Raw genomic sequence first — 26318 nt, 5'->3', positions numbered from 1 at the left:
CACGTTCAGCAATCGGTTCCTGCAATTATGGAAAATTATTTTCGCATTGATATTAACTCTGAATATACTCGAACATAAAAGAGATACTTGAATTCGAAATTATTTAGTCTACTTATTTAATAAATGTTTATGAGAATGTAGAGTGTAATGAAGCAAGGAAAAATAGTTTCTCTATTATATTATAAAGTAAAAATTGTGAATTTTCTATAATATACTACTATTAATCTCTTTTTTATAGTATAACAGTGGTTTCGCTGTATTATATTATAATTTTTTCTTCACGCTGAGTGTAACAAAAAAATACAATATACGTGGATATGTATATACCCATTGCAAATTGCTTAATCGATCGATTCATTCATCGACGCCATCCCGGAAGCTCCGATATCATATCGCCGATTCAAAGGGCTTTGTGTTCAATGCTCGTACTTCCTCACAGGTGATATCGATTTCGATGACACCCACGAGCTTCGCGCGTCTACTTCCGTTTTATCTCGAGCACGTGCGAGACCCTCCCTCATACTTTCGAAATGTCACTAATACTTGCTTGTCACTAGTACGTACCTTTTTAAAGTCCTGTGACGATCTATGGTGGGCGAAGGGACGTTGTGACTGTCGATATTAACCGCACTAAATATCGTTATATAGTAGCAGCAACAGATATTAAGCGTCTTTGAAATATGACTTATAAACAAACACTGTAGAGTGGTTCTCGTATGGTAATGTCGAATTATGAAGACTGTGCAGGGATGCTCTAACCCCATTGAATCAGTGAGTTGAGAAACAGTACAAGTCTAAGATCAGCCATTTTCAAATTATCTCAAAACTATATGCATGTAAAATGTATAGAACTATATATTGGAATCAAATATCCTAAAATTTGGACTTGTACTTGTTTAATATGTGATATGAAATTGCCATTATCTAATAAATTCTTACACTAGTAAGATTCACTAAAATATTTCCCCTTCGTTAATTATTAATCATATGACATTGCAATTTCAGTGAGCTTTTCTACAAACGATTAAATACTAATTCAGTTCATGAGTGATAAATTTCATACATTACATACTTTACGAGACATTACGAGTGGTCAGGGTTCCTAACAAAAAACACGAGCTGTATCTGTATTAGGTATCTTTTCTTTATTATACGCGAATGTGATTGATCTCTTTTTACACGTTTCATATTTAGATAAAAGAAATACTATTGGGGAAATACAAATACCCTTTATTTACATGGAAAAGGGTTCGTACCTGTTAAACACGTTCCTGATATCGCAGACAGATAAACGACAATTTCTGTGATTTTTGCGATGATTCATCCTATACGTGCTATGTACGAGGTTATAAAATTAGATTCTAAGAAGATGAATCGTCGATGTATCGAATCGATATCTGCCGATCTTATCGGGAGGAAACGCCGATAGAATTCAATTGAATCGTATACAGTATATATGAAACTGCGTTAATGTGTTAATAAAAACTTTTAATGGCATGCAAAGAATAAATATAATCTATTTTAAATTTATCTACTTTAACGATAATCAGAAATATTTCGTTCTTTGGACTTGCTAAATCATTATTGGCTCACAATTGACATAACAAGCACTGAATACAGTCCAATCTTACCATATGAACTGCCTCATATTATTACAATTATAATATCACATAATATTACCATCCTTATACTAAAATATCATGTCTATACTAGTATACAATTTTGTCTAAGTTTATAAATAGTTTTATAACATTCTTTAAAAACGTTTATGGCTTTCTTTCACTTAAATCATTTTTGAAATACATGTGCGAATGCGAGGGTGTGCGTCCCCCATTTGATATCGCGTGACACGGCACTGGCCTCAAAAGGTATCTATAGTAACCGAACTGCGCGCCACACGATCAGTCTACTTTAGGCCGCCGCGGTGTTGAGGTCGTACCTTGTCCTTCCTGTCCCAACGTTTGACAGTTAACATTATAGCCCTCGAATTGTATATCGGTATCTTTTTTTAACATACCATCTCTACATTGAAATCGTTCAAATCGAGCACTCTCTCTGTCGACTCACGAATTCTAAATTACGTTTGGTGGGATAGCAGAGGTCAAGAAAAAGAAAAGAAAAAAAAAATCGTCGGGATAAACCACACGAAACGATCGCGAAATGCCAGCGGACGCAGAGCTCAGTAATTTGCTTAGCAGGCGACAAAGGATCAACGAGGAGCTCGAAGAGGGTAAAGAGGTGAAAAAGCAGTACAAATTCGTGAACGTTTACACGGAATTTCACGAGCTGTCTCGTCGCGAGATCAAGCAGTACGAGCAAACCTTCAACAGGTGAGGGCCTTTCGGTCTTTTTTTTTCTTTTTCTGCCTCCCTCTTGTCTGCTCCTGCGATTCCACGAGCGGATCAGGGATAGAGATGCCCGTAGAAATGTTGTCGTCCGCTATGAGCGCAATGAATGGTTCTAGACCTGGTTCCTTGGGTCTATTTCTTTACGTTTTGGGGGGTCGGTTACCGTAGGTGAGCCTTTGTGCCCAGGAAGGACGAATATTATTGTTCGATCTCCAGGTTCCTGTGAGATTAGATCCTGGGCTGCTTCTCGAAGCAGGAATTTCGAAATAAAATATTTTATACTTAGTTGATCATTATTAGGACAATACAAATTTTCCATCGTTTATTCGTAAAAATGAATATTCGTATTTTATTATACGTAGGGTTAAATCAGTAGTGAAATCTTTCTACGAAAGATCGATACATTTTTGCACGCCTTCATTTTTATTCAGATGTTTTTCATATAAGATTATTCTGACAGTTGGAAGAAACAATAATCTGGGGAACTTTCTTATTCTCACGTTTATGATGATTTATTGAGTTGATCCAGCAGATATTGCAGTATGCAGACTTTTTCTTTCATGTTTTATGTGTTTTATTTAAACACTAATCTTGATCGTAACATTCTGTACTTAATGGCTAGACTCAATTGCTGATTGGGAGTCGAAAACAATTAATATGCTTCTAGACAGTCTGTCTGTTTAAACTTTCATGGTTTGAATATTCAGATCAATACTTTTTAATCTGTTAGTTGGACTGAGGCTTCGACCGTCTGTTGACGAAAGGCACGAGGAAATCGAGAGTGAATCACAGCTTCTGTCGAGAGTGTCGAGTCTGCCGCGGTTTTCCTGCTTGTTTACGTTCACGCTCGAGTTTACTTAACTCCCCACGGCTGGATCGTATTCCTCTGGTCAGACTGTTTTTCTGTGTACCGGAGAATACGCGAAATTAAATCGCATGACGAATCATGTGGAACATAGTGTACCATTACACCAGTCGTTGCTTCTTGGGAATCTTTTCTTAGTTTCCTACTATAAACCTGGAACTACTTTATTAATAGCTAACTAGAGAAAATTCGAAGTTGTAGAATTGATAGGGTCGTAAACGGAAACAGAATTCTGCATGTTTGGTAAGACGACGGAAACAGAATTTGGTACATGTATATCTGTATATACCTGTGTACCAAATTCTTTGTACATGTATGTGTACATACATATAGAAAGAAACTTTACTGAATCGATCCCTCAGTGGCTAAAAATTCTGTTTTTTTCATCTTGGGTAATTTAAGGCACCAAACTTTACTTCATATAGAGGACATTACGAATGTTCTTTATTATAGATACAAGTTCCATTCCAATTTGTGATTATACATTTGCAAGCAATAAAATCTTTATATATTTGAATTTTCAAATTCAATAATTCAAATATTTGAATTTTCAAATTTCAATAATTCAAATATTTGAATTTTCAAATTTCAGTAATTCGAATATTTCTATTTTCAAGTATTCCAAGTTTAAAATATTAGATTTATTCAACCTTTTAGCTTTATTTATTCAGTCATCTTCAATTACTCAACTTTCAGTTGATCCACCTTTCAATAGTTATATAACTATTTTGTTATTCAAATTTTCAGGCATTCCGCGTTTCAGGTATTCAAATCGTTGAATTTGCAATTATTTAAATTTCCAATTTGACATTTTGAAAAGTTTAAATATCTTATTATTTGCTTTATTACTCGAATTCCAATTCCAGAAATAGGATCGCCTAACTCGTCGCGAATACAGTTCGTCACAGAAGTATACAATTGCTGAACACGAATGAAAGAATTTCATTCTGAAATGAAATTTTCTCCTAAACTCGTAAATAGTTTTTTCCATTCCCTAAAAGATATACTTTTCTGAGTTGTCACTTTCGAAGTACATGTGCAATATGTAAGTACCACACCCCTTCAAAGGATTAATAACAATCATGGCTAAATATTTTTGAAACCAATCGTAATTTCACGTGCAGATATCAAAGCCTTCTGTGATAACCGAGCAGTTAAATATTTCCGAATAAAAGTACACGATTCGTCATCGGAATTAAACTCTGGAGGAAACTGAGCTGAATACGAAACCAAGATTTAGCATTCGTATCTCGTTCAGGACAACTTCTTGCAAGTCCTTTTTGGACAAAAACGCTAGAGGGAGATGGAGAAGGAAAATGGAAAAGTCACGCGACGCTCATCATTACGAAACGGCAGACAGTAGAATTCGTGACGTATATAGTTATTTCGTAGCATCAGGGATAAGACTCGGAGCCAGCCGCGAGCACTGCGGGTGAGGGCAGACGACCTCGAGTCTGTCCTCCGTCTCTCTTGTTCTTCTTCTTGCAGGCGTTTCGGAGTCAACCGGGCAGCAGGTTTGACAAGAAGGCGCACAAGTAGGGTGCGCACGTCCGAGCACTCAAAAGCCGCGAAACAACTACGAAATCTTCACTCTGCCCACGAAGTGAATGCTATTTTCGGTCAAGATGTTGAAGTTGCAGAGGCTCGCGAGATAAGGGGACCCTAGGGTTGGCCAGATTTTATTTCGAATGAATGTTGATGATTTATTCGTTAATAATGATTTTATTCGATCGAAATTTATGTGCTCCTCTCGGGGATAAATTTATTATCTGTTGGTTTTGAAGCCAATGAATAACGGATAATTTTTATTTGAAAATTTGAATATTTGAAATTTCGAAAAGATTTAAATTTTGAAATATTTGAAAATCAAATTAATTGAAAAATTGAAGGATTTGAATATTCAAAATTTTGAATGGTAAAATCTGTAAATATTTAAAATTTTGGAATTTTCAGATTTTGAGAATTTGAAAATTTGAGAATCAGAAATCACTCGCGCATAAACACCTTGGGAGGCAGTTGTAACCGTAACTGATATAGTTCTATAATGTGAAAAACATGTTTTTCTTGCGAACTGGTTTTGAAGTTTCCTTTTACGCTGTTAGACAATTGAGGATCGTGTTTCTGAGCAGCTAAAAAGGTCAAGTGTAGAAGAAGTAACGCTATAATCATCAAACGAAGTTTTCATTGTGTTTGAACTATGACTTACAAGCGATCTTATCTTATTCACCTTATCTTATTCTAGTAATTGTAAGTTCAATTAATTTACTTGAAAGTTCAATTCTTATTCGATTGCTTTTGGCATCGTCTTCCATAATGTTGTGTTATATTATCGGCAGATTAGTCTGTTATTTAGACGTTAGAATGTTTATGAGCAGTTTCTTATGGGAATGGTAATAAATATGAGATTAAATCGCAACGTAAGTGATAGTAAGCTGAGCTGTGCTTGTGTCACCTTCACTCTGCCGCCTGGAATTCCACTTCTAGACAAAGCATACGATTAGAATGGCCGCGTGTAGTGAAACGCATAGTAATGAGTTTGTTTTCATCATGCCTTCTTGTTTTGTAGTCCCGCGTTGTTTAGTTTATTTACTTTTCCCAGATATTTATTGTGATCAAGCTAACATATATTATTATACTTTTAATCAGGGCTGTATACTGTCGTTCCCCTTAACACATGAATGAAACTGTATCATCAGAAGGCAGCACGTGTATATCGATTTCATTTCTTTCCAACAGTATTCATTCAATATAATGTAATGATATCCATATCCATATAGAGTACGTGAAATGCTGAGAAGCAAGGAAAAGTGGGTAACTAAAGTTTCTCTAACGACAAGGACAACTCCTCGGACGGTACTTAGCAACTTATCTTTCCGGCTGAGGTATCATCTATCGTACGCGATACGTATGCATGCGCTCGGTGAAACTTTCGTCCTATGAGATTTATCGACTATCTCGTCGACGATCACATAAATAATTAAACCACGTCTGTTCGTTATCAACGGTCCTCCTTAAATAGGATTATTCTTTGAAACAAAATTAGAAAGCAGATGCTGTGGACTATACTATAATTTGCAAATATCTCTATTGGTCAGCAATTGGGAAATTCATTTAACTCTTACCTACTAACGCTCAGTATTTGGACACTAATATGAACAGGGAGTCTGTACAAAGTGGCTATTAATATGAACACGGAGTTTCATGTAAAAACAAGGCATGATATGTATTACAAATTTTTGCTAGAGAATATTTCACAGTTACGTATGAAGAATAGTTTTTGATGAGAATGTTCAGTGTTCCACTTGTTTGTTACAGTGTAGTTTTTAATTTTCTGATCAGTACTGGTTCTTATGTTTCAGGTACACAGTGATAGGTATGTTGTACTGTCAGAATCAGTGAGAGACCATTGCCCTGATAACCAATTGAACATTTATCACAACCGTGCGAATAGATACGAATCCCCTTTGTTCTGCGGTTTGATATGTAGGTTCGCTGACATTTGATAGTAACCGTATAGTTTGTCACTTGGTTGTGGATGCAGCAACGTAGGTTGTGGTTATCTACTGGCCACTTCCTGTTTTATCCAACCTTACCTCGCTGTACTTTCCCAAATTTTTAGGACTGTACTACAGTAGGACCGAAGTAGTAATTTTACTTTTCAATAAAGTTAAAATATTAACCGTGTACTTCATTAATGAAATATTAACTGTATAAATACATAAGTAATACTTACATTTTAATATTATTAATAAAGTAACAGAACTGGCTGCTTGATAGATGAAGGATGATAAAGAAATCAATAATATGTAAATGAACTTTCTGTTAAAAAGCCTAATAAGCTTCTTCGATTGACCTAATAGATTAGCAAAAAAGTAGAAATGTGGGTGAAGCTGTTAGTATGATGTACTCAAGAAATTCCATTTGGTGTAAAACGAACTGAATCTCTCTTGTACCTTGAACACATTAGAAACTATTATGAAAGTTTATTTACGGCACTCGTTAGAAAAGTTTTCGAATCGTACCCAGCAGGCAAAACATTAATCTGGCCATTAAGAACATATTTTCACAGCATTTAAGAGTACATAATTCGTAGGAAGCTTAATCAGCCTGAAGGAGCCATTAAAATGTCAGATGATTTATCGAAAGCGAAGGTACGATGATTGCATAGAATGTTTGTCCATGGATATATTTTACTACAGTGGATAACTGTAATCAGATCTGGTGGCGCAGAGTTTAGAAACTGTGCCACGAAATTCTCTGTTCGAAACAACCTTTTACTTTTATCGCGCCTAGGCGCCTAGGAACAGTAGCGACATGCGTTTATTCACCTCAGGGCAGTTCGAGCGAAATTAGTTTCAGTCTTCCAGGGTTGCAAGAGGCAGTCCGTTTTAATTCCTTTCACAGCGTTATCTTTTCCTCCTTTCACGACAGTTCGGCAGGGAGAAAATCGCGATCTATTCTGGCGCTACTTACGTATCGCGATAAACGCTTCCTACGTGTGAAACATTATCCACCGCATGATTGTATGTGGCCCATAGTGCCGTTTATTAGTGTGATTAAATAATATAGAACACTAATACAACAATACGTAACAATGGATCGCTTCCGCCTTTAGATTGATGTTATATTCCCTTCTGTGTCAACTGACGAACAGTGTGTTGGTAATACGTCATTTCTCACCTGTAATAGCGTGGCAATTAATTCATGTAATGAGGGCATTTATACATGTCAGTATGAATTTCTTAAAAGGGTCTTCCACGGTGGGACTTGCCTTTTCAGACTTCTGCCTGAAAAATTGCATTTCTTTTGCAAGAGAATTACAAAACACTTTGAAGACTTTGTTCAACGTCCAGTGTCCACAAAACATTTATAGTCTTCGAAGTACACACATGTAGCAGTGATAAAAACTTTGTATGCATAAGATACGACGAGGCATTACTCCCGAATGACATCGTCGAAAACTTGTGGAACACGTCATGTAACATACTCGCTGTGCCCACAACGCAACGTGGACACGGGCCCTTCGTGCATGGGGGACAGCATGAATTTTTATGGGGGAGCTAACCATAAGTGAGCAGTATCCAAATTTCATATGCTGAACATCGTATAGGATCATACCATGGGAATAATATATTATTAAAAATATAATCATTTTTATTTAGTACTTTAAGGTCTTCGCTATAAGCTCGCATGAGCTGATTCTCATGCGTTTATTAGTTCAGGAAGTATAGAATTTTGAAAAAAGTTAGCTCTCCACTTCAAACAGCTATAAAATCCATAATTTAAAAAATTTGGGAAACCCTTTGAAATACGTTTGAACATAATTAAAGACTATAAATATTCAAATTTGAATAAGATTTAAGATGTTACTCCAAATAGTAACAGACCCTTTACCGAAGTACATATCGTGCGACATACCCTGGAAGCAGTTGTACAGCGTGTGGTGCGAATTCGTTTCGTGACTAACTACGCGTCTAGTATGCGTAACATTTTGATTCACTGACACGTGATTCATGAAGTGATTCGTCACACGTTGCTCGCGGCTACATTTGCATTTAATTTGCACAATAAATGTTCAAATGGAACGCATCATTGAATTATACTGGCTGAGCTCAATGGACGACTGCTCTCGATTCGGAAATACAAATAAACATTAATGAAAGAGAGCAACGTTTAGATTGCACTTAATAGATCCGCATATTGTACAATCCAGCGTTCTTGAAAGAAATAGATTCTTCGGAACGCGGCTCCAAGTTTGGCAAAGTTGTCGCATAACGACCAGGAGACCGTTACTTCAAAACCATTCGCAAGAATCACGCGTTCCGAATACATAAGCGCTGTTGGGATTTATTCGATAACGCTCGTCTACGTGTCGTGAAAGATATTTCATATCGGTTCGACTCGCGGTTCTTGCGCTCGAAACAGTGTTCGATGAAATTGTTTTGGCGTATAAGTAATTATGAAGGTAATCTAAAAATTAAAAATACTCTTAAAAAATTAATTTTTTATTGTAACGTAATTACAGTTACCAATATCAATTCTACCATTCTGTACTTATATTATTTCATATCTTTTAACTTCACTTTTGACGAAATAAAAAGAAGTCATCGATGCATAGTAAATCGCGAGAATATGTCTTGTAGACAGCAACATTGTATCAAACACATTGAAAACTCATGTGTACTGAGATAAGTGTGGTGGTCTTTGATTGAAAGACTAGTACATATAGAGTTCATTGAACAGCTTATTATCCCACGCTTCGATGGGATTTCGAGGTGTCTCGCAATTCAGCGAAATTGGAGTGCATCGTTGATGCACAAAGCTGGTGTATTAAAGATCGTGCACAATGAAACCGTTTCGTCGACTTTTTTTCTATTCAGCAGTCACGCCCCGTGGCATTTCTCTCTGCGTCGTAATTTCAACAGCCTCTCTCATGTTCGTTCACATTTTTCTGATCTTTTTAATTGTTTCGCTTGTGGAACGTGTGAATGCAACTTCATTACAATGTTTTCTCGTTATAAATTCGTTGGAGACTTCCTTTAATTTTTGAAATTAAATATGCACAAAAGTAAGACGGAAACTCAAAATAGGAAAATAGGTTATAAATTCACAGATAACTTTTACTTTTAGTCTCGTTCAAAACAGCAACTAAGTAGTAACATTGACACGGAAATGCAAGCCGAAAACTGAAAACCTTCGAAAGTGGATTAGTAGGCAGTCTTTACATTAACAATCCACACGCATTAACCCCTATCCATATTATAAGAGGGAGTCCTTTAAAGTAGAACTAATTACAGTTACGAAACCGCAATCAAGTGTCACTTCGCGATACAACTACGAGTAGAGGTGATTCGGTTTGGACTTTTAGTTGGTTCTATTAGCTAAAATGTGAAATTCTGAGAGACGTGTACAACTTTTTTTGGGCACTTTGTTTTCCCTTCCGCTGGTAAAAAAGTCATGGTTGTTACTTCTTACTCTTTTAATCGACTTCAAATTTTGTATAGTTTTATAAAAATTAATGAAACAAAAAATTGAATGCTGCTACTTGTATCGCATAAGTTAGAATTTTAACTGTACGCTACATTTTTTATATTTAAATTCACAAGGCTTGCAATAGATCGTCGTATAACGTGACGACAAAAATTGCGTCCATGACTCATGGAAAGCAATACCACGGGAGTGTTTATATCACAGGAACAATAATGCGGGAGTGTTTATACCACAGGCGCGATAAACACTCTCATATCATTGCAGTCTGTGAATCTTGGCCGCTATTTTTTATTGTGTTATACGGGGATCTCCTGTATTCGCTATTTTTTAATAAATAAGCTTCGAATGATAGCAATCGACAGTTGTCGGTAATTGAATTTTCTATCTTATGCCTCGTCGAAGATAAGAGCTTTCCAGGAATAAAATTGACGAGGAGTTTGTAACGAGAACAGATTGCGCAACCTGGCGATCACGTTGACCGAGAAGCTGTCGATGGAAGGGAGCACAAAGGGTGCCAAAAATCGAGTACCAATGCTGCTCGCGAGTAATCGACCTGCAGCGGCGATGACGTCTTTCTCCTGAATACAAACGGAGAATCTCCTCTGCATCGATCTTGAAAAGAAGGGGCGGGAAGAACGTATCAGCGAAGTAGCAGCAGTTACCTTGACCCGATTCCCTCTAGCTAGTCTTGGAAAACGACTGGCGAGCGAATCGCATGGAGCAACCCGAGCAATAACGCGAGAATTGATTTCGAGATAACAATAACTGGCTCCCCTGTGGTGGCACAACCTGGCCTGGTTTAGAAGCTCGTGTTCATGTTAAACAGTTACATTATGGGTCACAGCGAGCATAGTAATTACCAATATGCCAATAAATGGAAGAGCTGAATTATATAGTCCACAATTTTGAGACACATAGTTAATATATCAGGAAATAATAACGATTATAGTTGTACAAAATTTTTAATAAATAAATTCTCAAATGTTTGAATGTTCAGGAAAGTGAGCAGAAAAAAACAATTTTTATTATGGATATTTTATAGACTATTGGCTATAGAAGGTTGAAAAAAGGTTTATTAGCGTCTGTATTCAGCTTAACAAGTTTTAATTTAAATAATAACAAAGAATTGATAAAAAGTGGATGTTACATGTAGGGTACTGTTATTGGCAGAAGTAGCAAACAAGTGTTGAGATTAATAATTCATGGCTCTGCATTATAGGATATAATTAATCGAGGGCTTTTTAGACCACAGAATTTCTGTAGAAACAAATTTTCTGTTTAAAATTTATATTCGTGTAAGACTAACTTTCTAGGAGCAACTCTGACTCTCTAACTTTGTAAGCAAACTACAGCATCTACATGCAAACCAAAGCTCACTGTTTCTTGTAAATGCTGAAAGCGCGTGATAGATTGGTTTGCCATTTTTGTTTTCTCCCAACGAAATCGGAACGAATGACGTGCCAGAAGTAGAGGTGGAAAGGTCAAGTGTACGTTAAAGGTCAAATGTATCGATAGAACTGTCGTTCTCAGAATGTAGGTAGTACTCTACATTCAGAATTCTGGTAGAAAGTTAGACTCACTTCTAATACATGAATTTTGTCCAGTTTTTATTTATCGTTAATGTGTGTGGGCTTGTTGAGTATCTTTATAAGTAAATGTTTTTACGAAAATTATTTTGTTTTTAAAGCAAAATCGCATCAAATCAGACACCATCTTAGGAAATCTGATTGAAGTCTTTCAAGTAACGTATTATAATGATTTTCTTTACATAAGAACGATATTATAGATTACAAGGAATAGACGCTTACCTAAAGGAGGTACATTTCTTTCGATTTTAATTACAAATTACAAAAATTCCTAAAAAATGAAGAAAATTAAATATTAAGGCCGAGTAAAGATTATAACGATGGTTTTATTAAATATAAAAACTAATGTTATATGTGACAATTTAATGTACACATATCTTCATTCTTTATAATCTCGTACTTCTTATCAACGATCAAGTTGTAGAGTAAAAAATGCACTTGTCTCAGATTAATTAATATATTGGCAACTCGAATTTATCTTGTTAGAAGTGGAGAAAAAATAAAAATAATGCTTTCAAAAAATACGTCTTAAAAATAATTGCTTAGATACCGTAAAATCGTTGAAATGCCCCTCGGAGTATTCTAGTATTCTGTTGCAATAAGCACTCCCTTGTGATCTCTTTCGCGTGTTCAGAAATACCTCCTGGAGTATGTATCAAATAAATTATTAAAGGTACATACTTAGCAATACTCCTTTGCCTATCCAAATAATTTTTTCAGATGCTCAAAGGTACTACATTAAACATAGAGAAATATTCAAGATAATTAGAAATATTTTTCTAAATATTTCAATTCAGACATCTTTATAGATACGAGTACTTGTTGAAATGTAGGAAAACACTTCTTAGTGTACTCAAAAATACTCACAATCAGAAATATTATCTGGACTACTGCAATTGCTGAAAAAAGATATTTTTACATAAAAGCAAAATGTTACACATATTTCACATCAAAATGTTTACGCTTACAACCTACAAGTATAATATGTTTCACTGATCAGAAAAACACTGTCGTCATTTTTCTCAGCGAAACAAACACGCCAGCAAGATAGCGTATGCTTGCCGATTGACTATTCAAATTAGCTGTGAAATCGCTGATAGATGTCCCCTATCGCGTACTACGTAGAAGAGAGAGACAGAGAAACACATGTACTACTACGTACTGGTCTCTCCCCTGGTCTTATCGATCAGTGCCGCTTGACCGTGCTTATGAACGCGTAACCTCGACCTTCGGATGATTCTTGCTCTCTACCCCAATCAAAGGCACACTTCTCCAGGTTCTTGTCAGGATAAGGACATCGTGCTCATTTACATAATACATGGTATACAAAAAAACTACTGCGTAATATTGTGTCAGTGCTTATCCACAAACTAGCACATAGAAAGGTTTTATGGATGTATAAAGATTGCAATATGTGGAGTAGGGTGAAACGAAACATAGGGGTACTTTTCTGTTAAATATGACTTCTAATACTGAATAAAAGCTTTGTGTAGAGTTACGATTTTAAAGAAACTATAACTCAGAGAAAATGGTCTGCATATATTCTATATAAATCGTCAATAAATCATCCACAGAATGCATATTTATTTTACAGATATTTAGTTTAATTTTATTCAACTGAAAAAACGTTTGTATAGAATAAAATGTGTATAAGGAACAATCGCTTACTGGTCACTTTAATTGCTCTGATAGTACTCTAGAATTCAGCATATGTAACCAAACTCTGAAAATTTCCTCAGAAAACACAAGGTCGACTTATCCCAGTATTATCAGTCACATTATTCAGAGCCATTTTCCCTTCGTATCCAACGCACTGGTAATTAAAAGATAATTACACTCAATTATCGAGGATGTCTCGTCAAAAAGTGAATGCTTCAAAAGCGTAAAGTACAACATGTACTTAGGAAATTGCACGTTATCGTGAACTCGTACATTTAACGAGATATGTATGCAACGATGATTATGTAACAATCAAGGTACGCATGATTATCGTACGCACTTTTTCCACAAGGGAGACTGGTTAATGATAATAATTAGGAAAGCCGGCTCAGCAAGCTTCCGAACTATTCAAGTCTCGAATAGATTGTATCCACTCGACAATCCAATTACGACCCACGTTCGTAAAAAGAGATGTGTTTGCTTAACGAAGCGCATGCAGCTTTATCTGATAAACTCGTTATCGATAGAGTACGTCAGAGCCTTCGAGATCTCGCAGTATCACGGTTGAATAATTTTTGTGTTTTGTTCTCCGAAATTACGGGAACTTTATGATATAGAATAGTATGTATCTCAATTTGAACACGTAGCGTGGAAAATTTAGTTCGAAAGTTAAACAAGAGAAATAAGAATGTGGAGAACTTTGAATTGTTGAATCATAATGTGTTTGTCTCTTGACGACATAAATATGTCGGACATGATAAACGATAAGAATAATACGGATTATCAAATAATGTATTTTTAAGTAACTAGAATAGCACAGTTCGAAGTTGAGCTGCTGTATTATAGTTATGAGAAAAAATAAGAGAAAGTTTAGACTTTAGGGATTACAAAAATAGAAACCTTTTTGTTTCCATTTTTACAGCTCTCTGCTATTTCAGATAAGTCGTAATCAAGAAATTCTGTCCGTCAGCTGATCGCTTCTTAGATTGATCACTTTAAGCGATACTTACATCTTAACTAAAAAGAGATTTTGCAATAATATTTTACCTATGCAATGTCAAAAGTGCGAATACTTAAATTACGAAAAAGAAATTTCATTGCAGTGGATATTTTTATCGTAAAAAAATCGTAAAGTTAGCCTCAGCTTTTAGAACTCCAAAGTCGTGTAACCCTTTAAACGTCGCGAATTACCCGAGTGAACGTTTCTTTGCATTCCTCTCTTCCCTGTTTCTTCTCTTTTCTCTCTTTTTTTTTGAATCTCCCCTCTGGATGAAATGCAAACGAAAACGTTTGCCTTGCTTTTAATCACGTAACTCGTTACTCTAATTAGCGTGCGATGTAATTATATCGAAAGGGGAAACGTGAGAAGGATCGGTGGCAGAACGGTGATTTCGAAAGTGTCGGGAGACTGTCAACGATGCGAGTTGCCGCGGTTCTTCGTAAGCCGGAAGCACGTGAAATCGACTTTCCGTGTAAACGATTCCGATGGTTGACTTGCGAACTTTCCAGGGTGTTGCGACTATAGCTGTCGATTCAGCGAAGCGGATCACTCGGTGAGATCCAGTCTTGCAATTCTCTCAATTCGATTTACCCCATTTTGTCCTATCTCGCGTGTTAGATTGGCGAGAAAACTTGCTTAGATTTTAATGAGATTCCTAAGCGTGTTCAAAAAGAAACTTAAGAAGCAGTGAGAAGAAATTAAAGCTCAACTTTTTTCTACTTGTACGTATATATAAATAAATAGTGAAAGCTATTAACTTTTTACCTGTGTCCATGTAGGTCATAATCTTATGTATTTTGAGGCTAAATAAGATATTTAGATACTCGTGATACGAGGTCTCTACGATAATTAAGATAAAAGCATTTTTAAATGATGCAAAATGATAGGTTTCTCTGAAAAAACCCTCGTGCCTCTAAAAGTTTATGAATCAATACTAGCTAATTACATATTTATCAAGGTTTTCTAAGAAAACCAGCCTTAAGTTGTCCTTATACATTTTAATAAATTGTATTAATAATTCTAATCTAAAATGATTGAAAAATGTACAGGATGATTCATATATGTACGCAAATACTTACTTCAGAGGGTGAATCTACATAATAGAATAAATAAAAAAAATAATGTTTAATGTATATTCATATGGCGCTTTTTTATTTCATTTAACGTGTAGATTTACTCTTTGAAGTGTCAACATACATTTATGAATCGCTCTGTATAAATCTCAATGAAATTAAAACAAGAAAATCCAGCTAAGAAGTTGTGTCATTTGCAGGTTCGACGATGGTCACGATGGTTACCTCGACTTATCCGAGCTGAAACGAATGATGGAAGTGTTGGGGGCACCGCAGACCCACCTGGGCCTGAAGGCAATGATACAGGAAGTGGATGAGGATGGCGATGGACGTATTTCCTTCCGCGAGGTTAGCGATTTCCCGCAATGATTACTGTTCATATTCGCTGGGGAAGGGGGGGTGAAGGGCGGAAGAAAAACACTTGGCAAAGCCACACGATCATCGACCGTGTTCCAGCGCTTCCTCCCCGTGAAACAAAAAGCAGGAAATAGTGTTGTTCGCGTAACCAATCCGTTTTAGCGGAAATCACCTACTCGCTGCTCTTGTCGTCACGTCACCGCAATTTTCCTGAAAACGAATATCCTCGATCCCCTTTTCGTTTCGCTTTCTACGCAGAACTCTGTCTTCGTGATCGAGACGCCCGAGACACGTGCCAGAATGTCCTTCACAAAAATAGTTCGCCCCCATGGAGGGTTTAGCGTAAGATCTCTGTGTTTCTTGACGATTCTCATTGCTTATGCTTCGCGTGCGCCCGCGACGTGTACAGTGGGGGTCAGTCGTGATCTATTTCAGTCGAGTGCGCCGTGAAGTGCGCGTTCAAAATTAATCCTGGAAGAGAAACTCCAAATATAGGTGATACTTATGAAAAGGACGAAATGAGGATAATTAAATTATTGTAGATGTTTAAGAAGTATCAATGGCTTGCGTTTTCGATTCTCTCTCATACAACTGAACCGTGCGAGGCAGCAACTGTTAGAGGCTTCTGATCGACTGGAGGTTTTGTAATATCGCTGAAAAATCGGAGCGTGCGAAAGGCTTGCGTGGCGCCAATAGGGGAACTTTCGCTGGAGACGCAACGCTCGAAGGAAGGATAAATCGCGGATGCGAAGACACGCGCGGTCACCGAAGGAAAGTCCTCGGACCCGATGCAAATGCAAGAACGCTGGCGCATTCCTACGTGTCTTTTCGCAGGCGCGAACAAAGCGTTCGATCTGCATGCACGCCTGTTTCGTAGATCACCGTGATTCATCGCATCGCTGAACCCTCGCTGACCATTGCTTACCTTGCTCTTTAGTCATCGTTCCATTGACAATTATCACTCAAGACAAGGAAATTGTTCTATCGTCGATAAAAGACTGAAATGACAGAATCACTTTGTCGTTGAATACGTAACACGTAGATCGATGAATGTAGTAAATGTCGTCATTTATTTATGGATAAGTTACCCAATTTGTTTAACCCTTCGTTAACAATCATATCTTTATTGTACAGGGTATTCCTTTTATCTTGCACAGTCTAATCTTCTAGTACACTTTTTATAATGAATAAGGGTGCATTCACCAAACTGATTTATAGCTGTAATTAAGAAATTACGTTTCTTAAATTGTCACTTTTGAAGTACATGTACGATATGAGTTCTCATATGGTCTACATAAATTTAATTATGACCAATTATATCGAATGCTCTGCGTTTTATCATGATTTCATTGTCTCCAAGAGGAAGTGAAAAGACGGTCGACACGCTTACAAGGCTCGATGAAAACAGTAGCATAAGACTTTTAGATAGCTTGATGTTATCTGTTCGCTTGCATGGTTTCTGACTTGTTACAGTTCCTACTGATCTATCGCAAGGCGCGTGCCGGTGAATTAGAACAGGATTCTGGGCTGGGCCAGCTAGCTCGTCTCACAGAGGTCGACGTTGACGAGGTGGGAGTCACGGGGGCTAAAAACTTCTTCGAAGCTAAGGTATACACACACATATATTCGTTCATACAAAACAGAATCACTTCTATCGTAGAAAATTTGTTGCTCGTTATTTGTAACTTTTCCTCTTTTTTTTTCTTCTAACACAGAAATGAATACACTATATTCTTGTAATGGTATATATTCAAATGCAAGTATTTCATTCCTTTAACTTCACTACATCAAATAGTTTATCTTATATTACATTCTCTTCCATAATCACTGGCTCTCCATCAACATTAGCGAAATATTCATAGTACAAGCTTAATCACCTTGAAGGTCCTCCCTGGGTCAGCGATGACCTATTGTTCAACAATTATTACGATCAAGTTAATAACAGTAGGGCAACATTTGATAATAATAAATATTGATTGAAGGGGAAATCCTCTACATTCTCCAGACACGATGAACTAGAAAAATTAATTAACATGAAAAATCTTCTGTGGGTCACCGATGGCCCACGCGATTCCAGAGCATCTTAAATTACTGCAAACGAGGGAAACCGTGAATGGACTGTTCGAAAGCATGCGCAAATTCATGATTCGCGAAAGCGTGTCTGCGCTAATTAACCAGCAGTTCCCTGTGCATTAATCGGTTTTTCCGCAGATCGAGCAGCTGCGGAAGGCGAGCAAATTCGAGGACGAGATTCGCATGGAGCAGGAGGAACGAAAGCGGGAAGAGGAGGAAAAAGCAGCGAGGAGAGCGCAATTCAGGCAGAAAGCTGCTCTGTTTGGCAATTGAAAGGGAAACCCACGAATCGAAAGTGCCGAGCCTTCTTCGTTGTACCTCAGTGGAATTACAAACGATTGCCTTCGATTTGATTCGATTCGTTTTATATGCGATTGGTCGATCTGAATGTTTCGTAGATTAAATTTAATCGCGCGTATGCGTAGTCGAAGCGTTGATTTTGGTACAGAGTTTACTCTATCGATTGTTTTTCAATTTTTAAAACGACATAATGAAGTTTTAGCGTGACAAACTTTGTATCTTGCGACTTCGTTAGTTTTGGACCGTGGGGATCCATTATTATACATGTGTAGAGATTGTAATTACTGTCACTAATAGCAGTCATAGTTGTGTTTGTTTTATTATTAAGAATTCCTGAGATTATTTTTAAGCGCGTTTTTTAAAAATGTTTACGAACACTTGTGCTTTAAAATCTATTCGTTGAATCCATTACATTGACAGAAATATTAGTTTGATACGTGGAAGATATTTTAATTAATATAATTATTTGTAATGAATTACCTTTTTACATAGCATGTGTTATACATTTGGAATAACAAAAGAAATGACTGACATGTTCCATGAAGATTTTTTTTTAACTTTGCGTAGACGTTAGATACTAGATTTTGGACATTTGTAATAAATGATAAATGAGTTTAACGAACACGACTGATATTCGTATAAGTAAACATGTTATATGTATGTATGTATATTAATTTATATATTAATTCAAACTTGAGTTTCGTATATTTGCCAATAAGGAAACATTTTGCAACATATTTAAGGTTGAGAAGCTTTGACGAACACTTTTCTTCTTTAGTAAATGTATTACTTTTGAAGATTGAAACCTACTGATATACTGAATGAAAGTTTTTGAAAGTAAATAAAATATTTTAGAGAATACATGTTAATTTAGAAGATATTCGCGTGACTAACATTTTAGACTATATCATACGTTTTTTTTCAAACAATTATTATTATAATGTAACAGTTGAAGGAATAGAAAAAAAGTTATATATTTTTTATTAAGAAAAGATATTGAAAAAGGTTTTAATAGTCATACAACAACCTGTACATGTATATTTCATTTTATATTACTTTTAAAAAAAAAATTTTCGATTGTAGTATGAAGTGATTTAGAATTATTTTTATAACTATTTTCATAGACATGCTTCATGATAAAACTGTTAGGGCCATGTGTCACTGTTGCAAATTGTACATACATGGTACGAGGAGTTATAGATGTAACTTAGATACGCTTGTAAAATGATAGATTGTAAATAAACTTTTTTTTGTTCAGATAGTGGTTTAATTCCGTGAGAAGTCATTATTGGATTACAGATGTTTATGCAAATTTCTATTTTTGTGAACACAGAGAAATAAAACCGAATTAAAATTTTGTTTCGCCCTCGACCTGTAAAATCTACTTAATTTTTGATATTTTATATATCTTTACATGTTATATGGTTTGTGTACTTCTTTGTATACTCGGATTTTCCATACAATATATCTAGGTCCTCTTTTTTTATGAAATTCTTCATCACCCGAATTAAATATTTGAAATATGACGCTCAGTCATTGTTGCCAATCGGAAAATTTGAAATTTAAAACAAAACAATTGTTATTTAACAATAAGAAGATCTCACCCATTAACGAGCCTTTAATGACATAAAAATGTATACTCATGTTCAATAGGAAAACTAAAAATAAATAGCTTTCATTGAACTGAAGTATCAATTAGTATTGGTATCAATGCTTGTCAGTATACATATATGTGTGTGCTCTATAAAGTAGTAATAACATTTATTATTTTAAAAATTTTACATTTTTTGTTCATAAGTGATCAATATTTTAATGAAATTTAGAAAAAGAATATAAAGTTAAACAACACAATTAAATAATAAGCTAATGAAACAATAACCTTATTTCAATCTTTAAATACTTGCTTCTCCATTTAGGGAAGCACTGTGATTAGATATCTGGAGTCATCTTTGTTGACAATGTATTGTTGATATTATATTGTGGATAAACTTAATTAGTTATTTACACGTTTTATCACAGACTGCTTCTTATCAAATTTTGAAATCTTTTTTGTAACATTCTCAGTACATTCTGATAACAGTATCTAAAGAGAAGCGGTACAGTAAACATTCTCAAACAGGATGACTTCAAATCAAGTAAGTAAGAATTTGAAACATAAAATACTATTTTATATTAACAACGTATTTAATATTCTAAAAAAATAATTTTTATATCATAATTGTGTTTGCCTACATAGATTGAAAAAATTGTCAATTTATACAAGATATTAGCAAGAAATCCTTCTTTAAATGGTACAAGGATTCTTCAAGCAAATGATAATGGAATATCTCTTGTAAGCTCTTGGTCACAGAGAAATCTGGAAAGGAGAACGAATCAAAAATTTGCTCAGAATCACATTCTGGATTCAAACCTGAAAGTCTTGTCTGAAAGTTTTCCTATAGACATCACAACAGAGTATGTTATCTTTTTAAATTCTATAAAGAATTATTCGTATTTATGAAGCATATGTTTTACTAGTGTTTTTTTTTATCAAAGACTTTTATCTGCTTCCACTGAAGATGAGGAACGTAGAGCTATATTGAGACAAGCAACAGTCGAGAATACAACAAAACAATTCATTGAAATCTGGGATAAACAGAGACTGGTGAAAAATTATGATTTAGCTGCTTTAGATGTACATGGAGATGTTTATACAGATTGTAATTGACTATATTTCAAAATATATTTACATTCTGATATTTATGTAGTAATTGAAAATGATATATTACAAATTTCTCTTTTCTTTCAACAGCTGAATTTTCTTCCTTTGAATGGTCTCCAGATAAAACCAAAATATTATATATTGCAGAGAAGAAACTTCCTAAGTCAGAACCATTTTACAAACAGAAACCTCTCAATAAAAAAGACAAAGAAAAGAAGGATGAAGAAGAAACATCAGTGGTAAAATATTTTGTATTATATCTAACATAAACAAACTGAGGTATTGTAGATCTAATTCAAATAAATATTTGTATCAGGGTAACGAATACATTTACAAGGCTCATTGGGGAGAACAGTTAGTAGGTAAACATCGTCCCGTTGTCGCGGTCCTTGATACGACAACAGACACGATTTCAGCTCTCACAGGTATATCAGATGAGCTTTCACCCGGTCAAGTATTGTGGGCGAACGATAACCAAGCAATTTTTGGGGTAGCATGGAAACATGAGCCAAGACATTTAGGTCTTATTGCTTGTACTAATAGACTTTCATGGATATTCTTATTGAAAGATGGAGAATACAGTAAGAACTTTTCTGTCATCTATTTGCTTAATTTTATATTTTCTTCTATATCACAATGTTTAATTATCTGAATACATGACACATAAGCGTGTATTTGTTTTTAGAAAAACTTTCCCGCGACGGATGTGCTGTTCGTTGCCCTAGATTTAGTCCTGATGGAAAATCTTTAATTTGGTTGGAAAGGGAAGCTGGTGGTGCACATCACAATGCTCACAGACTTATGCATCTTCAATTTAACTCTGAAAAGTTGGAGGTAATTCTATTTAAAAATATCAATATTTATTTCATTTAAACTTATATAATTTTTATTATACAGCCTGAAATACTTGTGGATATTGTGAACACAAGTATACCCATTAAAAATGCTGAACGGTTCTATGGCTTGTATGGTCGTTTGCCACGTCGATGCTGGAGCAATGACTCACAGTATATCTTTTTGAGTACACCTCAACAAAATAATACTCGTTCTTACATTGTTCATTTAAGTAAGATATTGGGGAAATTACTATTTTTCTTATGAAATTTTTGTTGAGTTTCCTTATACGGATAAATAAATTATTTACAGAAACGAAGTCAATAACTGAAATTCTAAATGATAAAACTAGTCTCACCGTTTTGGATGTAAAAAATGACGTTGTCGCATTTTCCCAAGTGTCTCTTCTGGAACCTTCTGTTCTCATAATGGGTAAACTTACTCCAGAAGTATTTAATACTGGTAACATTACAAGAAATCAAATTTCAACTTCTACGATGATTCCCGGTACTGAAAACCTAATGTATGAGCCTTCCGAATACGATTACGATAACAGCGATGAGATTAGTAAGTAATTGTGAGTTTAGTATTTAAAAAATTACTAATGTCTAGGTTCAGTTAAGTATTTTAACTTCTTAATCGTTGTAGAACATTTTAATTTCATCTATTTTGGACCAAAAAATGGGGGCGAAAAATCGGTACCGCTGTTAGTTGTGCCACACGGTGGACCTCATGTTAATTATGCAAACTTGTTTGTACTCGACTACTTTCTGTTTGTACTTTCAGGTAAACTATTTATTACTTTAATTGTCATTTGTCAAAATAACTGTACGAGTCTTTAAATGTTTACAATGATTTTAATTTAAGGCTTAGCAGTAGTACAAGTGAATTACCGGGGTTCATCGGGAATGGGTTCGAAGAACGTTGAATACCTACAGGGAAAAGTAGGTGACGTTGATGTTAAAGACTGTGTAACTGCCACGACAGAAGTTTTACGGAAATATCCATGGTTGAATCCAGATAAAATAGGACTCATCGGGGGATCACATGGTGGTTTTTTGGTAACTCATCTAAGTGGCCAATATCCCGTAAGTTCAAAATATAAACAAAAAACAAATTCCTTACTGCGATAATACTTTGAACATTCATTAAAATATGGTAAATTTATTTTCTAGGATTTATACAAAGCTGTCGTAGCGAGGAACCCAGTGATCGACATCGCTACTATGTTTACCATATCAGATATTCCAGACTGGTAAAGCATTAATGAATTCTTAACAATTACTCATAGTTTCTGAATTGTCTCAATTATATTGCAGTCGCAATGCTCTGAATAAGGAAGAGAAAATTAAATACCATCACGATGTGTAAGCTTCATTGTAGAACAACGTACACTAAAAAGTTAAAAAAATTACTAACGCGGAAATATTAACTGAAAAAAAAAAATTCATTAAATTAATATTTGTAATTCGATGTGTGATACAGAATATACGACTTGATTATTAACTTCACTGTAAATTTACTTTCAGGTGTGCTGCTGAAGTGAACTATCCTTACGATGAAAGCGCGCCAATATCGGAAGCTGATCAAGTTGAGATGGTAGTGAAAATGTTTAAATGCTCACCAATCATTCACGTTAGTAAAGTTAAAGCTCCAACTTTACTGTGTATTGGATCAAACGATCTGCGCGTACCGCCAAGTCAAGGCAAACTGTGGTATCAACGTCTTAAAGCAAACAACGTGAAAACAAAGTAAGCACGAACTATTAATTAATTAAAAATTAAAAACAACGAACATACACATATTTTTTATTATACTTTATTGGCTTAATTTAAGTTACATACTAAAGAAAATATTGAAATGATATAGGATGCTTCTGTACGAAGATAACCATCCTCTAGCCACAGGACCAGCTGAAATCGATAATATTATTAATGCTTGTTTGTGGTTACATGAACATATGCAGATAGAAAAGAAAGAGAATATGGATGTGCAAGAATAACAATGTGATAAGTATAATAAAGATTTAAAATCATTTTATTATTACAAATTTAATATTTACACAGTATCAAGATGTATATGTTTATAAAGATTTGTACCAAATAAATTTTCAAAATATACACATGTTTGTAGCATTGTATAATACATATGAAGAACTATATAACTTTAAGTTTACTAAGTATATGGAATAATATTGTCTCAGCTTATAATAAATATATATTTCACTATATGTATTATCGTAATACGAATTACCAATATTAAACAATGCTTTAATCTGATCACTTGTACTAAATTATAAATATTACATTTATTAAATACTGTTATGTTTAACCAATATGAAAACTTTTATAAACTATAAACAAAACTTTTTTCCTGAAGTAGATTGTTGTTGGTAATTCGGTAGTCCTTATTAGAAAATAATTATTTTCTGTAAATCAGCCTATACATACAAAAATTGTTTCCATATATATTTTATCGTAAAATTTACAATAGAGTATTTGTATTGAAGTTTACAAACAATGATGAATGAATCATTTCAAGGTATCACAATCTTTTAAAATTAACTGCATAGATCTTTTACAGTAATATAAAGTATAAAAATTTTCAATATTACAAGTAGTAATTGTATAGAATATTATAAAAAGTTGTTGGTATAAGACACTATATAAAAAGAAAAATGATTTATAAATTTTTCAAAAAGTTACCTATGTAAATATACATATATCCTGCTTTTACAGGAAGGCACTCATTCACACCATATGTCTGAAGACTGCACTGTATACAGCAGTATCTAATTAAAACATTAGATAATATGCTGCCGATATCTATTAGTTACATTAAGTAACTTATAATTACGTTCTAATAGGATTACTTTGCTCTGGAAACAATGAGTCATAACTAGGTGGCAGATCCTTGTCAGCAACAGATGAGGAAACTGCAACTTCTAGCATTGGTGCAGAAGGAACTGATGGATTTGCAGTTCCTTCAGCTTCATGCGGTAATGGACCTGGTCTTGTTGAACACACATTTGGATTAGCACAACCCAAGGACCAACATAACTTCTGCGATCTCTTACATATCCATAAACACATGACAAATATAATGAAGCACAAAATTAATGTGGTCACTGCACCAACTGTTACTTTTGTACCCGTCCCACTGCTAGTAATTTCATTGGAACAATTCTCTTCATCTGAACAAACAGTTGGTGCACAGTTATATACTCCATCACAGAATAGCTTGTTCGGTAAACAAGTGTTGAAACCAATCGAGGTGTATTTTGTTGTATCCACATTGCTACAATCTATATATAATATTACATTAGAATTGCAATCTAGCTTTATGCCCATGAAAAATTAAATTCATTAAACTTACTTTTATAGGGAGTATAAACTATAGTAAGAGTTAGAAATTCTCCTTCTTGTAATCTTTCTTTTGAAATAAATATTTCAGTTTCTAATTCTCCTCCAGATCTGAGATCACCTGGGTCATATTCAGCATAAGTCCTCGCTGGTAACATTGCATCAGATGAGTACATACTGTTGTCAGGTTCAGGAACTGGATAATACTTTATTCTAGTACGGTCAAGTGAACCACAGAATTTTTCTGTCCGATGGTTGTCTTTCCTTTTAAACTAATGAATCAATGTTTGAGCAGTTTGTTACAGGAACATTAAAAGTATATTAACCCTAGTGTACTGTTCAAATAATTGCTACGTTGAAACTACTTGGATCAAATTAACCCATATAGTTTCAGAGTACCAAGTATATGAATTTTATATACAAAATAGTACCAAATGAAGTTTCCTTTGTCTAATGTATTCTTCAAATAGTTCAATTTAAGATCAAATTGATCTGAACAGTACACAAGGATTAAAGTAAACCACAAAAAATTGGTAGAAAATTTTTGAATGGAACACGTATCCACTTACTTGCACATAATCTAAACACTGTGTTCCATTTTGTCTAAAAGACATTTGCTGGATGACACCAAACAATCCGTCACCTTTGGGCGCCCTAAAAACGAACTTACATTGAACATTGTCGAGTACTGTCCAACGATCGAACATGTGCTTAGCTCTGACTACTGCTGCTGAATTCGTAATCTCAATTTTGGACTTTTTGCTAAATGGTACTGTGTTGCTAAACCTAAATGGACAAATTCTTTCCGTCTCCAAGGTATCTAAATAAAGAGAGAGGTTATGAATCGACTAGAATTCTTGGAAAAAAAACTAATTCCAATCTATTAAATTGACTTACGTTCTTCGTAATATTTACTAAAGTGTATGCAGGAGCTGTAGTTCACATAATTATTCGCAAGAAATAATAAACAAAGAAAATGTAAGACATCCTGCCGAGCCATTGTAGAGCAGTTAAAGAGCCATAAAGAACACAATTATTGTCACTGTCGATCAGTGGATATCCAATTGATGTTCAAGTCCCTGATTCCTTTCGGTGACTTATTTGGAGAGGAGAAGAAAAGTTCGGAAGACGTGAGATATTTCACGGAATCACTGATACTTGATTCACCGT

General features: G+C 34.9%; 3 protein-coding genes across 4 annotated transcripts; 2 read left to right on the top strand and 1 right to left on the bottom strand.

Moving 5' to 3' along the window:
* The first annotated feature begins 1915 nt into the window (after positions 1-1915).
* Swip-1 (EF-hand domain-containing protein D2 homolog Swip-1) lies at positions 1916-19508 on the top strand. The gene is made up of 4 exons (XM_076378444.1): positions 1916-2330; positions 15722-15869; positions 17352-17486; positions 18090-19508. The coding sequence occupies exons 1-4, from the start codon at positions 2161-2163 to the stop codon at positions 18222-18224; spliced, it is 588 nt and encodes a 195-aa protein (XP_076234559.1). The 5' UTR covers positions 1916-2160; the 3' UTR covers positions 18225-19508.
* Positions 19509-20254: 746 nt separating this feature from the next.
* Positions 20255-23975, top strand: LOC143178945 (acylamino-acid-releasing enzyme). 2 transcript variants are annotated; one of them, XM_076377892.1, is made up of 14 exons: positions 20255-20386; positions 20488-20705; positions 20787-20950; positions 21043-21191; positions 21269-21533; positions 21638-21786; positions 21850-22018; positions 22099-22353; positions 22435-22572; positions 22654-22874; positions 22962-23041; positions 23106-23153; positions 23316-23537; positions 23656-23975. In XM_076377892.1, the coding sequence occupies exons 1-14, from the start codon at positions 20372-20374 to the stop codon at positions 23786-23788; spliced, it is 2226 nt and encodes a 741-aa protein (XP_076234007.1). In that variant the 5' UTR covers positions 20255-20371; the 3' UTR covers positions 23789-23975. The 2 variants fall into 2 exon arrangements, with proteins under 2 accessions (XP_076234007.1, XP_076234008.1); XM_076377893.1 differs by lacking the exon at positions 23106-23153 and having other exon boundaries at positions 23656-23972.
* Positions 23976-24272: 297 nt separating this feature from the next.
* On the bottom strand, positions 24273-26310 carry LOC143179288 (uncharacterized). Its single transcript, XM_076378443.1, has 4 exons — positions 26046-26310; positions 25718-25968; positions 25162-25420; positions 24273-25090 (listed from the first exon to the last, which is right to left on the bottom strand). The coding sequence occupies exons 1-4, from the start codon at positions 26146-26148 to the stop codon at positions 24639-24641; spliced, it is 1065 nt and encodes a 354-aa protein (XP_076234558.1). The 5' UTR covers positions 26149-26310; the 3' UTR covers positions 24273-24638.
* Positions 26311-26318: the final 8 nt, after the last annotated feature.

This window comes from Calliopsis andreniformis, chromosome 5 (genome assembly GCF_051401765.1).
Source record: "Calliopsis andreniformis isolate RMS-2024a chromosome 5, iyCalAndr_principal, whole genome shotgun sequence".
NCBI lineage: Eukaryota > Metazoa > Arthropoda > Insecta > Hymenoptera > Andrenidae > Calliopsis > Calliopsis andreniformis.
The sequence above is the reverse complement of the archived record's forward strand: the minus strand, read 5'-3'. Positions and strand labels throughout refer to the sequence as shown.

Coding starts and splice junctions, on each gene's coding strand:
- Swip-1 (XM_076378444.1), top strand. CDS start 2,161: ATGCCAGCGGACGCAGAGCTCAGTAATTTGCTTAGCAGGCGACAAAGG. Junction 2,331..15,721: donor TACGAGCAAACCTTCAACAG/GTGAGGGCCTTT, acceptor TGTCATTTGCAG/GTTCGACGATGGTCACGATG. Junction 15,870..17,351: donor GACGTATTTCCTTCCGCGAG/GTTAGCGATTTC, acceptor GACTTGTTACAG/TTCCTACTGATCTATCGCAA.
- LOC143179288 (XM_076378443.1), bottom strand. CDS start 26,148: ATGGCTCGGCAGGATGTCTTACATTTTCTTTGTTTATTATTTCTTGCG. Junction 25,969..26,045: donor TAGTAAATATTACGAAGAAC/GTAAGTCAATTT, acceptor CTCTTTATTTAG/ATACCTTGGAGACGGAAAGA. Junction 25,091..25,161: donor AGTTTATACTCCCTATAAAA/GTAAGTTTAATG, acceptor TATTATATATAG/ATTGTAGCAATGTGGATACA.
- LOC143178945 (XM_076377892.1), top strand. Junction 22,875..22,961: donor ATCTAAGTGGCCAATATCCC/GTAAGTTCAAAA, acceptor TTTATTTTCTAG/GATTTATACAAAGCTGTCGT. Junction 23,538..23,655: donor GCAAACAACGTGAAAACAAA/GTAAGCACGAAC, acceptor GAAATGATATAG/GATGCTTCTGTACGAAGATA.